The sequence below is a fragment of the Denticeps clupeoides genome, chromosome 6 (assembly GCF_900700375.1).
Source record: "Denticeps clupeoides chromosome 6, fDenClu1.1, whole genome shotgun sequence".
NCBI classification, from domain to species: domain Eukaryota; kingdom Metazoa; phylum Chordata; class Actinopteri; order Clupeiformes; family Denticipitidae; genus Denticeps; species Denticeps clupeoides.
In genome coordinates, this window is record NC_041712.1 from 17,312,529 (window position 1) to 17,327,209 (window position 14,681).

The 14,681-nt window shown below is 43.2% G+C and overlaps 2 protein-coding genes across 2 annotated transcripts; one reads left to right on the forward strand and one right to left on the reverse strand.

The window, feature by feature from the left end:
* The first annotated feature begins 875 nt into the window (after positions 1-875).
* Positions 876-6,245, forward strand: LOC114792626 (solute carrier family 22 member 5-like). Its single transcript, XM_028983940.1, has 10 exons — positions 876-1,341; positions 1,527-1,630; positions 2,045-2,199; positions 2,297-2,468; positions 2,587-2,713; positions 2,794-2,894; positions 4,032-4,246; positions 4,920-5,102; positions 5,750-5,885; positions 5,997-6,245. Exons 1-10 carry the CDS (start codon positions 952-954, stop codon positions 6,082-6,084), a joined length of 1,671 nt encoding a protein of 556 aa, XP_028839773.1. The 5' UTR covers positions 876-951; the 3' UTR covers positions 6,085-6,245.
* On the reverse strand, positions 6,221-14,080 carry LOC114791951 (solute carrier family 22 member 5-like). The gene is made up of 10 exons (XM_028982549.1): positions 13,603-14,080; positions 12,139-12,242; positions 10,948-11,102; positions 9,882-10,053; positions 9,521-9,647; positions 8,469-8,566; positions 7,955-8,169; positions 7,679-7,861; positions 6,745-6,880; positions 6,221-6,592 (listed from the first exon to the last, which is right to left on the reverse strand). The coding sequence occupies exons 1-10, from the start codon at positions 13,999-14,001 to the stop codon at positions 6,517-6,519; spliced, it is 1,665 nt and encodes a 554-aa protein (XP_028838382.1). The 5' UTR covers positions 14,002-14,080; the 3' UTR covers positions 6,221-6,516.
* Positions 14,081-14,681: the final 601 nt, after the last annotated feature.

Consider the following 14,681-nt stretch of genomic DNA (forward strand, 5'->3'; position numbering starts at 1 on the left):
ACAGGGAGATTTAAGTCATTTCATTAATAATTAATAATAAAATGATTAAAATCTGGGCATCACTGGGTAAATGATTTCGAGAGCATCGGCAACCCAGATGCCGATTTTTAATCTTAAAAGGCAGGCAACTACTGAAGCTGGATGGATGCCCATCCAAACAAATTTGTTTTCTTTTTAGCTTAGAACTCGTAGATGTGTGTAACCCCAGGCCACGTTATGAACGGTACAGGACTAAGAAAAACCTGTTCTCACCGCATCATTACATATAAAGTTTACCCAAACCTGGTTTTGATATGTCTGATATCGAAAACCAGGTTTTGATCTGTCTGCCCTACCCCCCCGTGCCGGATTGACCCACGATTTGGATCAATTGTTTATGGACAGTGAGTGAGCGATTGGTTTGGACAAGCTTTTCTTCGAAAGCGTCTGGCGCCTTCTGGTGGCCATGTCCATCGCATGCATACAGGCCTGATCACAGAAGGAAAATACAGCCACTGAACACTTACATTTAAGACATTTAGCAGAACGAGCAAGAGGATGGTTTCTGCTGGACTGGTGTGTAGACAATTTAGTACGAAGGTATGAATTCCTCTTCCAATAACTGTCCAAACAACTGAGAAATCTGTCTTGAAAAGTATGCCCCCAATCCCTGCATTTCTCTCCAACGAGGCGAGATTCCAGAGAGGTCACATTCAAGCGCTTCCATCCGCAAACTGCCGAGATTAGAAAGAATCAGACAGCTGCGTACAAAAACAGACAGTATAGGTGATTTGCTCATTTAGAGGAAGTTTCGAAGAAGACACATGACACATGGCCTGCTGCCAGAACGTGTCAATCATTACCAGTCGGGGTCAAAGGCTGAGATCGAAGTTAGTGGTCGTTGTGTTGGGAAAATCTTAGACGTCTGCAAAGTCATCTGAGCTCGGACTCAAAGCCTAGAGACTGCAAAGCATGAAGGATTACGAGGAGACCACAGCCTTCCTGGGACAGTGGGGATGCTTTCAGCAGATCGTCTTCTTCCTGCTCTGCGCCAGCACCGTTCCCAACGGATTCAGCGCATTCAGTGTGATATTTCTGGCGGACATTCCTGAACACCACTGCCAGATTCCTGACGTGAACCTATCTGAGACGTGGATGGCGGCAGCCATTCCCACACATTTGGTGCACGGGGAGCCGCAGAAGAGCAGATGCAGTAGATACAAGATAAGTGTTATCAGGAACTACTCAAATGAGGGGTTCACCCCCGGAAGAGAGGTCAACCTCACAGACATAGAGGAGGAGCCCTGCATGCAGGGATGGATGTACAGCCAAGCCATCTACCAGTCCACTCTCGTCAGTGAGGTGCGATGCTGGAGTTCAACTTCCAAAAAACAAATCATTTTCTTCAGTAAAAGATATCCCGAGGATTACATACACTGTCACATTTTGCTTATATTACAGTTTGCGTGACTCTCCCTCCCCCCAAAAAAAAGATATCATTTTCTATTACACCAGATGTCACTTAATTGTCACAATCTCACTTACAGTTTGACCTCGTTTGCAGCCAACAGTGGAAGCAGCCCTTCACTTCCTCAGTCTATTTCCTGGGGGTTCTGTGTGGGTCCTTCTTCTCTGGGCAGCTGTCAGACCGGTACTGTCTTCAGCTCTGACATTATCTACTCATGGACCACTGCGTAGAAGTGTTTAGCCTGTCAGTAAATTGTGTACATGTACGAGTTAAGGGCTATTGGCCAGCTGCTGCTGTGTGCACTTCTGCATTAGGCACAGGGGTCCCCAGTCCTGAAGCAGGCCTGTTGTCTCTGATGGCCGTGGTAATGGTTTCTTACCCAACGTTGACACTGATCCTACTATCAATGTCTTTCGGTGTAACCAGAATCTTAGCACGGATAAATGAGAAGTGGGCTACAGTCTTTGTATATAATAAAGTGGGCATTATAATAAAAATTCCCTTTTGTCAAACCTGAGTCGTATGCAGACAAATTAGTCCAAATTATTCTAGTTGATAACATTGTTCCACTTCACCTTCTAATATTACCTTGTGTAGGTTTGGGAGAAAACCAGTCCTTTTCATGACCATGATGGTCCAGACAATCTTCACGTTTGTTCAGATTTTCTCTCCATCCTGGGAGGCGTTTGCTGTCCTTTCCTTCATTGTAGGACTGGGGCAAATATCCAACTACGTGGCTGCATTTGTCTTAGGTATTCTCTCACCAAGACCCACATAATCATGCAGTGGCCATTTAATATTATTTCAATAGATTGCATAAAAGTATTTTTTTGTTTCCTGCATTGGCAGGCACAGAGATTCTTACTGGTCCCGTCAGAGTCCTGTACTCCTCCCTGGGGGTTTGCATTTTCTTTGCCTTCGGGTATATGCTGCTTCCTCTCATAGCGTTCTACATTCGCACTTGGAGAATGCTTCTCATTGCTTTATCGGTCCCTGGACTTATTTACATCCCCCTCTGGTGGTGAGTTTGAAATGAATTCATTTAGGAGTTTTGTCTGGAAAAAGTTTAAATGTAATTGTCAAAATCAATGGCAGTTTGTGCATTTTAAAGCATATTTTGAAAGTCAATGTTCCTTCAGGTACATTCCAGAGTCTCCTCGATGGCTGATATCTCAGGGAAAAGTCGAAGCGGCTGAGGCCATACTGAGAAAAGCAGCCAGGAAAAATAGAATCACTGCCCCAGAGGTCATCTTTAAACAATCTGAGGTGCATCTTGAGCTTTCTCTAATTATGAAAGTGAAGCTCTAGGGTAATGATGTCTTCAAGAAATGGGATGTGTTTTTTAGGATGAAGACAACATATTTGAGCCAAAAGAGAGACATAATGTTCTGGACCTAATAGCAACAAGCAATATCAGGCGAACAACGCTCATACTATTTCTAGTGTGGTAGGTATTCATAATTCAGACATGGTCTAGACTGAATCCTGATCTGTGTGTGTGTGTGTGTGTGTGTGTGTGTGCTTGTTTATGGTAATAGTAAAATTTCTATTTGCTTAGGAAGCTGCTTTGAGCTGAGCAAACGAAGAGCTTTTGTAGGGCATATCACTCATTAAACAACATAAGTGACACATTGGATGACAGTGAGCACATGTAAGTGTGTGTGAGAGCGTCCACGTGTCCAAAGAGTCAGTTTACTAAAGACAAACAGAGTTATCAAGCTGTGCAATATTTTGAAAAAATTTGTCACATTAGTAAAAACTTTCTCTGTATAAGGGTGATAATCCATGAGCAGTGTACAGGGCTATTAGTGAACAACAATGCCAACAGTTTTCTTGTACATTTGTTTGCAATGTAATCCTTTAATGCACATCATGGGCATCATCATTAGTTCCAAATTGAGCATGGGGTCCATTCGCTAGTGTAAGGTTAGGAGTTACGTAAATTAACAGGTAAAATAATAAAGACACATGAGGAAGTAGCGTGTGTGAGAACTGTTAATCATTAGGCCCCGTTGTAAACTAAACATCTGTAAGGTCATGTTCTGGGTGACAGAAACAATCACACACCAACAAAAAGGTGGTTCCTGTCTACTGATGTCAGGGACAAGGTGGGGGACACAAACACTTAACTAGCAAACAGGGGGATTTAATAATAAAGTAAACAGGGCACCTTACACAGTCACGAGACATGAACACACAAAACAAGGGTAAAAATACAAATGAAAGAACAAGGACGGGATGGCATTTATACCAATAATCACTGATGACCACAATCAGGTAATCAGGAATACAAGACGGAGAAGACAAAGCTCTGGTGTGGGAAACAGGGGAACAAGAGTACCGGGAAATAACCAAATAGGTTCCTAACAGGTTCCAATCACATGCCGGATAGATGTTGAATAATTTAAATGAACTGTGTGTATCATCTTACTGGCACTTATATTATAATAACAACAACGAAAACAATAATGATAACAATCTTTATTTTTGACTATTATTTTATGTTTCAAAATAGCTTCTTTGACCATAAAATCTGCTATTTTGGATGTTATGCAGTGTGAGCGATTGATTTTCCTGTCCACAGGATGACCTTGAGCATGGGCTATTTTGGCCTGTCTCTGAATACTTCCCGTCTCCATGGAGACCCTTATCTCAACTGCTTCATCTCGGCCGCCATTGAGGTTCCAGCCTACGTCATCAGCTGGCTGGCCCTACGTTATTTCCCCAGGAGGATGTCGGCCTCTGCAAGCATGATGTTGGGAGGCGTTGCCATGTACTCCATCACACTGGTACCACAAGGTGATTGACAAGCCTCATCCTGTGTCAGCTTAAGTCTTCAAAATTTGATGACCGTTACTGTTACGTACCAAGACCAGTCTTCGTGCAATCGTGCAAACAATGAAACAGGAAACAATGATGAAAACGAATAATTTGTTTAGTCTCAAACTGTATAGTATAAAATGAAAGGCACGCAAGGCAAATAATGTTTTGGCTAACAAAGAGCATCAACGCTGGCTAATACATTAGCCTGAAAGTAAATTACTTTGTCTTTTTTAAGATAACAAGATGTTATCTTACCTCATTTGGAAGAAATACATTTCATTTGAAAGTATTTTTAAAAATGACAAGTCTCCTGAAGCATTAGGTCAGGTACTCAGGTGCTTTTGTAATGATTTATCCAATAATTATTCATAAGAATTTTCGCATTTTAGTAATATAAACTGTCTATTGACGAAATAAATTATCAAGTAAATAAGTGACAAAATGAAGTAAGAGTATAGAAATTCTGTTTTATTCTGTCCTGTTCCTTTTTTATTTAGTAAGAAGATTGAAGATCTTTTAAAGTTTTTAACTTCAATTTAAAAAACCCAACAATATGATCAGAGTGTAAAGAGTGTAAAATAGGATTTAAAATAGATCATTTCCAAAAGGTCTACACAGGTTATTTATTTATTTATTTATTTTGCACAAGACATGCCTTCAGTGTCCATGGCATTGGAAATGGTGGGAAAGTTTGGGATAGCCATCGGAACGGCACTGATGTTTCCATACACCGGCGAGTTGTATCCAACTGTGATCAGGAACACTGCTGTTGGGGCCTGTGCCATGGTATCGCGTATTGGCAGCACCATCGCCCCCTATCTAATCCACCTGAGTAAGTTAGCAATTATTTCATTGCTGGTAGTTATTTCATTGTTATTTCATTGCTAGCAGAGGCCTTCTGGCATTCGCAGATTTCCGAATAATGGCTGTGTTGAAACATTTAAAATCGAAACATTCAGAATCATTGTTTAGGCCATTTACCTCAATTTCTTATTTCCATGGTTTCATACCAATCCTGAAATTCAGGATGCAGTGGTGGCCCTAGCAGTTTAGGAAGCGGACTCGTAACCAAAGGGTTGCGAATTTCAGTTCCCAAACTCCGCGGGCGCCTGTCATGACTGCCCACTGCTCACTAAAGGTTTTTTTTTTTTTTAAAGTGAAGTGATTGTCACATGTGATACACAGCAGCACAGCACACGGTGCACACAGTGAAATTTGTCCTCTGCATTTAACCCATCACCCTGAGTGAACAGTGGTTAGCCATGACAGGCGCCCGGGGAGCAGTGTGTGGGGACGGTGCTTTGCTCAGTGGCACCTCAGTGGCTCAGGATTCGAACCGGCAACCTTCTGATTACGGGGCCGCTTCCTTAACCGCTAGGCCACCACTGCCCCGCTGGGGTAGCCGAGGGTTAAATGTGTGCACTGTGTTGTATCACGTTGTTGCATCACAATGGTAACAACAATCACTTTCACTTTCAGATGCGTATCAAAAGAATTTACCCCACATCCTGCTGGGAACTTTGTGTGCTCTGTCCGCAATGGTTACCATATTCCTGCCCGAGAGCTTCAGGCAGCCCCTACCAGAGACCATAGACCAGATGCTCAAACGGGAGAGGTGAGCGACGGCTACCCCAGCGGTCTACCTCATAATATTACATAATATTATGTATAATAGCGGAAAAAAGGGTTTTTATGACAACTATGACACTTTTTTATTTTAAAACAGGTTGAAGTGTATATGTTTCTCTAAAGAAGAGTGTCTGCATGAAGACATCAAAACAGCGAGTGAGATTGTTGAAGAGGCTTGGATGTGATTATTTCAACCATGAAGACAAACAAAGACAGACTTTTTCACGTTTCATTGATTATGATTAGAGTGGTTAACCAACTGCAGCACACACATTTAGATAAGAACAAAATGTTAAAAAATATGTTCATACTCAAACAGCATTGTTTTATAATGTGTTACGAGACCTGTGGCTTTTTCTTTTATTCATTATTTATGTGGTCCTAAATACATATTAAACTGATAACAAAAACATTTAAAAAGTATAAAAATGAAATACAGTAATCCTTTCTTTAAAATAGTAAACTGTTACATTGTTATAAATTTGTTACATTGTGCTTAATCTCTTTAAACATTTATAGAATATAAAAACGTGCAGAACTGTGTATTGTACATTGTTAGGTTTGTGACTACCTGACCACAATTACAGTATTAATACACTGGAATGAGGGTAAATATGTTACAAAGTTCCTGTTACTTCAACCCCATTTGTGCTGGTGGAAGTTTCGGGTGTAAACTTTTGTCTCTTCTTGCACCTAAAGTATTAGAAAGACAGAATGTGCATGCAATATGCAGCAATATTTCAATCACACTTCATATTTCATTGTATCTGTAATCAAAACAAATCGATAGAAATATTTCCACAGTGCACTAGGGGGCGCTATAGCTTTATTTGTACCGCTCTTACCCCATGGTTGTCTGCATTTGACTGATGGTTTCGGGAAGAGGCATTCCAAGGCTCTCAGGAAGTAGGAGACTAAGCAACCCAGAGCAAACACTGAGGCTGCCCATTAAAATGTATGGCAAGGACCTATAATAGCTTCCTGCGTGGAGAAGTTAAAGAAATAGTTAAAGATAGTTAAAATAGATAAAATAGTTAAAGAACTAAAGAAACACAAAGCCTACATGAAAGTGATTAGTTGTCACATGTGACAGCAGTACCCACTGCACACAGTAAAATGTGGTCTCTGCATTTAAACCATCCCCTGAGGAAGCAGTGGGCAGCCATGAAAGGCGCCCGGGCAGCAGCGTGTGGGGACGGTACTCTGCTCACTGCACCTCAGGGGCACCTTGGCGGTTTGGTATTCGAACCAGCAAACCTTACATTTACGGGTCCGTTTCCATGCCCGCTAGGCCACCACTGGTCCTGTGTAAAATGTTCAGAACATCTAAGCTATTTTGCTGCCAGAAAGCATTACAGCCTCACAGAGCAAGTCAAGATTAGAAATAAACTGTAAGTGACAAATGTAGAATGTGAGAAAAGTTGCACGAGACTGATCAGGACATATTCTCATTTTAAAAGTGCAATCTGCACAAGTCACTAACTATAGCTGATAGTGACATTTTCTTTGGAGCAGAGGGAGTAGCAAAAGTCATATTTTTGGTAGTGTCATCAACTGACTCACTATCACCTCAAAAGATACCGTACAATATGTTATTGCGAGACAGGGTGGGTCTCTGCTATATGATTAGATAACTTCAGAAAATATCTCTGTTAAACAATACAGAAAGATTGTAACTGTCCTTCCTGAACATTGTGTTCTTTCTGATGCATTAGTCAAGCAAAGTGATTGATGAGGATGACTGCAGGATCGCTATGAAGACATTGTAAGCTCACTGACCAAGGTAGATGAAGTATGGGGCAGAGATGCTGCCCACCCTTGATGCCATGGAGCAGGCACCGAGTGCTGTGTTCCTCAGAACGGTGGGATACAGCTCAGCCGTGATGGCGTACACAATGGAGAACGCCGCAGTGACACCGAACTTCCCCAGCATCTCCAGCGTGATGGCGATGCCGCTCATATCTGCAGGGCGGAGATCGTAAAGAAGTTGAAGCACGAAAACAGCAGCAGACATCGGCCGTCGACCTCTACCACCTCGGCACTGAGGCCACCTACTCTGGGGTATTAGATGAATGAGAAGCAGCACGGCGCCTCCCTGAAACAGCGTGGAGAACAGACACAAACGGCGCGGCCAGTAACGGAACATCAGCCAGGACAGGATGTAGGCCGGCACCTCCACAGCCGCAGACAGGAAGCAGTTCAGGTAGGCGTTCCCATGCAGGTTAGATGTGTTCAGCGATAGAGCAAAGTATCCGATTGAGAGGGTTGTCCTGACAGACAGAGAGAGAGACAGACAGAGAGACAGATAGATAGATAGGGAGACAGACAGAGAGACAGAAGGGCAGGCAGGCAGATAGACAGACAGACAGACAGACAGACACATACATACACAGACAGACAGACAGACAGACAGACAGACAGACAGACAGATAGATAGATAGATAGATAGATAGATAGATAGATAGATAGATAGATAGATAGATAGATAGATAGACAGACAGACAGACATTGGTCACTGTTTTGTTCATAGATTATTATTTGTTAGCTGGACGGGGGGTCAGTAACTCACCACACGATGCACAGCATGCCGGTTATGGAGCGGATGTTGGTGGAACGCACCAGATCACAGAGGTTATGAGTCTGCAGCTTTTCGGCTTGGTTGCCAAACTGTGGCGCACGTGTCACAACAAACATTTTTGAACAGAGCGCGGTCACCGCTGCTTTAGCCATTAGTTTCACATGACAACAAAAGGAAAAATGTGTACGACGCACCGTGGGTCTGCACAGCTAACCAAACAGAGGTGCATGCATCGCAAAACAAGCAACTACAATAAGACTCGGGTCTGGAAAATTGTACAAACAGATTTACAACTTATGGTCTAATGTATATAACATAACAATATAACATTCCAGATGAATTTGGCATTTATATAACACTGACACTGAGCCAAATGTTACTGTACTGTAGATAATGCACTGACAACATTCCCGCGGCTGGGCGCTTCAGACCTCTGTCACGGGTCACTGTGTGGCACATTACAAAGGACAACACAGCAAGAGGAATGAATTCACAAAGTTTGGACATTCCTCACAAATCGTACACGCCTGGCTGGCAATAAGCACAGACAACCCCCCCAACAGCTGCCTTAATTGTCGGTTTTGGTGCACATCGTTGTCTTGTGAACCATAAAAAAAAAAAAAATGCCGCCATGGCTACAGGTCAACCATGACATAGGTGACAACCGTTAACAAAGGACAACGGGGCAGGGGTGGCCTAGTGGTTAAGGAGGAGTCAGAAGTTTGCCAGTTTGAATCCCAATCCGCCACTGAGGTGCCACTGAGCAAAGCACCGTCCCCACAAACTGCTCCCCGTGGGACTGTCATGGCTGCCCACTGCTCACCAAGGGTGATGGTTAAATGCAGAGGACACATTTCGTTGTGTGCACCGTGTCCTGTGCTGCAGTGTATCACAATGACAATCACTTCACTTTTTAAAAAACATATTTGACAAATCATGCAGGGTTTAATACAATGTGGTGCGCTACTAGACTAGATTGAGACTAAAGATTCAACCAAAGAACCAAATTCTGTTCATCCATGTTGGAAACAACCTGGTCTGACCTGGTTGGGCTGAAAGATGACATCTGGTGCGGTGACTCGGTTTCTTTTGGCTGCCTCCCTCACTATGGCCTCAGCCTCTTTAATTCTGCCCTGAGAGATCAGCCATCGAGGAGACTCTGGAATGTACCTAGAAAAAAACAAAAAGTCAAGGCAGGCTCCTTCACCCTGAGACTCACAACAGAGCACATCATAACGAGGACACGCCTTCAATAGATATAAAAAATTTTTTATAAATAACGCACAATCAATTCTACACTTCCTTGCACAGTCCAAAATCCAAAGTTTCCTAGACAACCATGTCGGTCTACAATCATTATTTGCATCAGCAGCTCTGTTGAAAGAACATGAGTCACACACATACCACCAAAGAGGAATGTAAAAGAAGCCTGGCAGGGTGAGAGCGAGCAGCAGCATCCTCCAGCTCCGGATGAAGTAGGCCATCAGGGGAAGCACCATGTAGCCCAATGAGAAGAAGATGTTAACCCCAACAGTAGAGAAGAGGACACGCACTGACGGACTCAGAATTTCTGTACCTGTTTTTGTATCAGGGTAACAAAACAGGTGCTGTTAAATGCTGATTTAAATCATAATTCAGTTTTTTTCATCACACTTCAACACACAATTAAGGGATTTAAGAACTTTATGTAATGTTAGTGTGCAATATAAATCCCATTTGAACTAGCAGTGGGCGATAAAAAATACGGTCGTCTGATGAATGCCGTAAATGTAAAAGTAAATCTGTTTCTGGAGAGTTTTTTAAAGGCTGTGTAATTGCAATTCATGTAATTGCTTACAGAAGCCTCAACACAAACTGTTCAGTTGTGTTTAATGTATCTAGTCCTCACAGCCTCAAGGAGGCCATTAAACCCTAAATGGATTTTAAAATGACAATATGACTAAAATGACTAATTAACTGAATAATTAATCAATTTGTCTAGGACCTGCATGTTTGTCTCATAAAAAATATTTTTGGAAAAGTGTTAAAACAAAACTGCTTGCAGGATTCCATTATGTTTAATGGACGTTTGATTCATCTATAAGCATAAAAAATATATAAAGAAATAAAAAAATAACTGAACAGAACTACCACTTACAGAGAGACCGAATATTGTAACAATTCTAATTTTTAGTTTTTTGGAAAAGTGCTAAAACGAATCCAGTTTTCCCACTGGGGGGTAATTATCAATAGTCTTTTTGACCCCAATAATAATTAAAAGAGGCGGCATGTACTGTATTCATAATACAATATGAAGAGGCTGTGAGGGCTAGTGTCATTACTTTATTACAAAAAGCTGCTTAGATGCTTTTTTAAAATCAGCACTGAAATAACAAACATCACTAAAAATAATAAGACTATATTAACTGCTGAACAAGTGACTCAGGGCATCTGATAAATGCAGTAAATGTAAATACTGAAAGGTAAATACCTAAAACAAATGCAGCTACATAGTTTGAGATTTGTCCCATGCCAACGACAAAGAAGAGAGCACAAAACCAAGGCCAAGATGGAGAGAAGACCTGGATTAAAGTGAATACCGTCTGGAGAGCCATGGTTAAAAAGAGAACTATTTTCCTCCCAAACCTGAAATGGAAAAAAAGTAAAAAAATGTTAAAGAAAATTGCTGCGGACTTCCGGTTTTAATTTAAAACTAGTCAAATTAAGTCAAAGAAATGGTAGACGGTAGACCGATGTTATTGGAGATGTTACAGCAGAGACCTGGAATCAAACAAGCTCACCAGTAATGTATTTAACACCTCCCCTAATGTCACTGTTAAAAAGTGCATTCACCTCATCCATCACTGTGGTACCAATCATTCACTACAGCTGCAACATCTCAAAATTCTCCCACTCTCCTCTTCATCCACGTTTCTCTCTTCTTCATTAGCATTTAAAGCTACAGATGCCGAAGTGGCACATCGTGGGTTAATCTCACTGTGGGACTGGCTCAAAGTGGTTGTGATTTCAGAAAGACACTTCAGATGCAGTATTAGGGGACCACTAAAACATATTTCATGTCAGGGGACCTTTAACAACTATTTCCAGCTACCAGACTCATTTACAACATGAAAATGGACTGGTGTTTAGACCCATTCGAGGTCCTTTAAAGCACCATTTCTAAATGACCCTAAACCTTAAGTACATAACTCCACATGTGTTCATTCATAGTTTTGATGCCTTCAGTGAGAATCTACCAACGTAAATGGACATGAGAAAAAAGAAAACACATTGAATGAGAAGGTGTGTCCAAACCTTTGGCCTGTACTGTATTTATTTATTGTTTGTTTGTTTGTTTGTTTGTTAATAAAATACTTGTTACATTTCTCCATTTCATCTTAGTAGGTTTTTCTGTACCCCTAGACTGGCTCATAACACACTATACGTAGTGCATATTGCAAACAACCATGAAGCTAACAGACCAGGAGCAGGTGCACGTGGGAGTTCTGCATAATGTGAGGGACGATGTGAGGGTTTTGTGCACGGGACCGTGTCCCAACCGGACCACTTCCTCTTTAGTTGGCCTCCTTCTGGTGCTGCACAATCAATGTAATCTTTCAATGACACTACAACAGATGGATTTCTTAATCCACTTCATACTCAATTTTACCAGATCACTTACCTGTCAGACAGCTGACCAGACAGAAACGACCCGGTGAGAACGCCACAGAAAAAGATGGAGGAAGTCATGGGGGTTTTCCAGTCATCATCGCACACCAGGTCCCACTGAGTGAGGGGAACACGGTGACAGTGACATTTTACACAGTGCATACACGTGCACGCCATGTACTACAGCGGCCATAACCCTACACACACACACAAGGACCGTCCCCCACGTTTTAAAAACCCGTGGGGCCAAAACGAACGACCCACTATTGTGCCATATTTATTTATGGATACGTAGTAATCACGTGGCTGAGATTAGAAGCCTGTTTATTTATCTTCGCTCCATCAAAGCTGTGGCAGAGGTGTGTTAAACCATAAACTACACGTTGCTACCAACGCGGTACTTTGCACTCTTATCCAGATCCAACTCCACAGCCTTTCCTCCACTCCTCCTTTCCTTATGACCCCGTGGAGTGAAAAAGAATGGTAGATTGACTTAATGACATTTAAATTTACAGCATTTATAGATGGGATTTGAACCTGGGTCTTCTGGTTCATAGGCGAGTGTGTTACCCACTAGGCTACTGCCACCGAAGCAAATGATGTAAATGATGTGGATGAAATTAATGGTTTTATTAAAGAATTCACATTTCCATCCCTGATGTGTTCTATAGTACAGGCCAAAAATTTGGACACACCTTCTCATTCAGTGTGTTTTCTTTATTTTCATGACCATTTACTTTGGTAGTTTCTCACTGAAGGCATCAAAACTATGAATGAACACATCTGGAGTTATGTACTTAACAAAAAGTGGAGACCTGGACTCCACAGTCACCGGACCTGAACCCAATTAAGATGGTTTTGGGTGAGCTTTTTCAGGTGAGGACCTCTTGAAGCTCATCGAGAGAATGCCAAGAGTGTGCAAAGCAGTAATTTTCAGTTATTTCACCTTTTTTTGTTAAGTACGTAACTCCACATGTGTTCATTCATAGTTTTGATGCCTTCAGTGAGAGTGAGCAGTGGGCAGCCATGACAGGCGCCCGGGGAGCAGTGTGTGGGGACGGTGCCTTGCTCAGTGGCACCTCAGTGGCACCTTGGCGGATCGGGCTTCGAACCGGCAACCTCCACCACTTCCCCAGTAAGAATACGTTAGATGAGTAAAGTGGACTTGTAACTTTGCATTGCCTCGGTGGCACCTTGGCAGTTTGGGATTTGAACCGGCAACCTTCCGATTACAGGTCTGTTTCCTTATCTGCTTTAGGAACTTTATTCCCTTGCTTTGTAAAGAATATAGAAACATGGTGGGCTTGGGGAAGTGGTGGACCCGTAATCGGAAGGTTGCCTGTTCCAATCCCGAACCGCCAAGGTGCCACTGAGCAAAGCACCGTCCCCACACACTGCTCCCACCCGAGGGTGATGGGTTCGGAGCAGAGGACACTGTTGCTGCTGTTGCAGTGTTTCACTCCACGTCTCCACGTACCTCCGTGACGATCGTTGAGGCGTACATCTCGCGGCTGTACTCCCAGCCGTCCACGCAGCCCTCGCGCTCAATTTCAGACACGTTGACGTCCACCCACGGCACGTAGCCCTGGTCCGAGTAACTTTTGATCACGTCGAGCCGGTACCTGGCGCATCTGCTGAGCCGCGCCGCGCCGCCGCGCTCCTCCACCGGGATGCTGACGCTCCGCCACTGCGCGCTGATGTTCAGCCGCTCGGGCACCAGGCAGCGGTGCGGCGGCGTGTCGCCGAGGAACACGACGGACAGGCCCGTGAAGCCGTTCGGGATGGTGCTGGAGCACAGCAGCAGGAAGACGGCGCGCTGGAAGCGGCCCCATTCGCCCAGGAAGGCGGTCCGCGCGTCGTAGTCGTTCGCGGGCATCGCGACGCGGGGAGAGCGGCGGAGCGGCGCGACAGCTGGGACGCGGGCGACAGAGTGACCGCGGGACCGATCAGCTCTCGTGGAACTAGTTCCGAAGTGTCGCGCATCGTCGTCGGTGGAATCGAAATCGAACGTAATCGAGTATAATACCATATACTTCTTAATCGATCATGTTGGAAACTGAACAGCGCCGACGTCCATCAAAGCCATCAATAATAATTAATACATTAATAAATAAACCCCGATAAAATATACATCAGTACCCACTTGTGCAAAAGCGGATTCATTCAACCAAAGCTGCTATAAAAATAAAGCAGCACCAATATTTTACATTTACAGCATTTACCAGACGCCCTTATCCAGAGCCCTTACAATCAGTAGTTACAGGGACAGTCCCCCTGGAGCAACTTAGGGTTAAGTGTCTTGCTCAGGGACACAATAGTAGTAAGTGGGATTTGAACCTGGGTCTTCTGGTTCGTAGGCGAGTGTGTTACCCACTAGGCTACTACCAACCAAATGAGTGTTCAAAGTAGCCGGGTGGCCAATAAGTGATGCTTAATGAACACAATTCATTTCATGCAAATACTGGCCTAGTTTAAAGTGTCTCCTGTGACAGGGGACTTTCCATGGACAACTGTCCATCCATCCATCTTTCCATCCCTCCTTTTCAGCAATCAGTC

Excerpts from the sequence above, each read along its gene's own strand:
- LOC114792626 (XM_028983940.1), top strand. The coding sequence starts at position 952 with ATGAAGGATTACGAGGAGACCACAGCCTTCCTGGGACAGTGGGGATGC. Across the intron at positions 2,714-2,793 it reads TCATCTTTAAACAATCTGAG|GATGAAGACAACATATTTGA; the intron begins GTGCATCTTGAG and ends TGTGTTTTTTAG. Across the intron at positions 4,247-4,919 it reads CATCACACTGGTACCACAAG|ACATGCCTTCAGTGTCCATG; the intron begins GTGATTGACAAG and ends ATTTTGCACAAG.
- LOC114791951 (XM_028982549.1), bottom strand. The coding sequence starts at position 14,001 with ATGCCCGCGAACGACTACGACGCGCGGACCGCCTTCCTGGGCGAATGG. Across the intron at positions 11,103-12,138 it reads TCTGGTCAGCTGTCTGACAG|GTTTGGGAGGAAAATAGTTC; the intron begins GTAAGTGATCTG and ends TTTCCATTTCAG. Across the intron at positions 10,054-10,947 it reads TGTAGCTGCATTTGTTTTAG|GTACAGAAATTCTGAGTCCG; the intron begins GTATTTACCTTT and ends ATACAAAAACAG.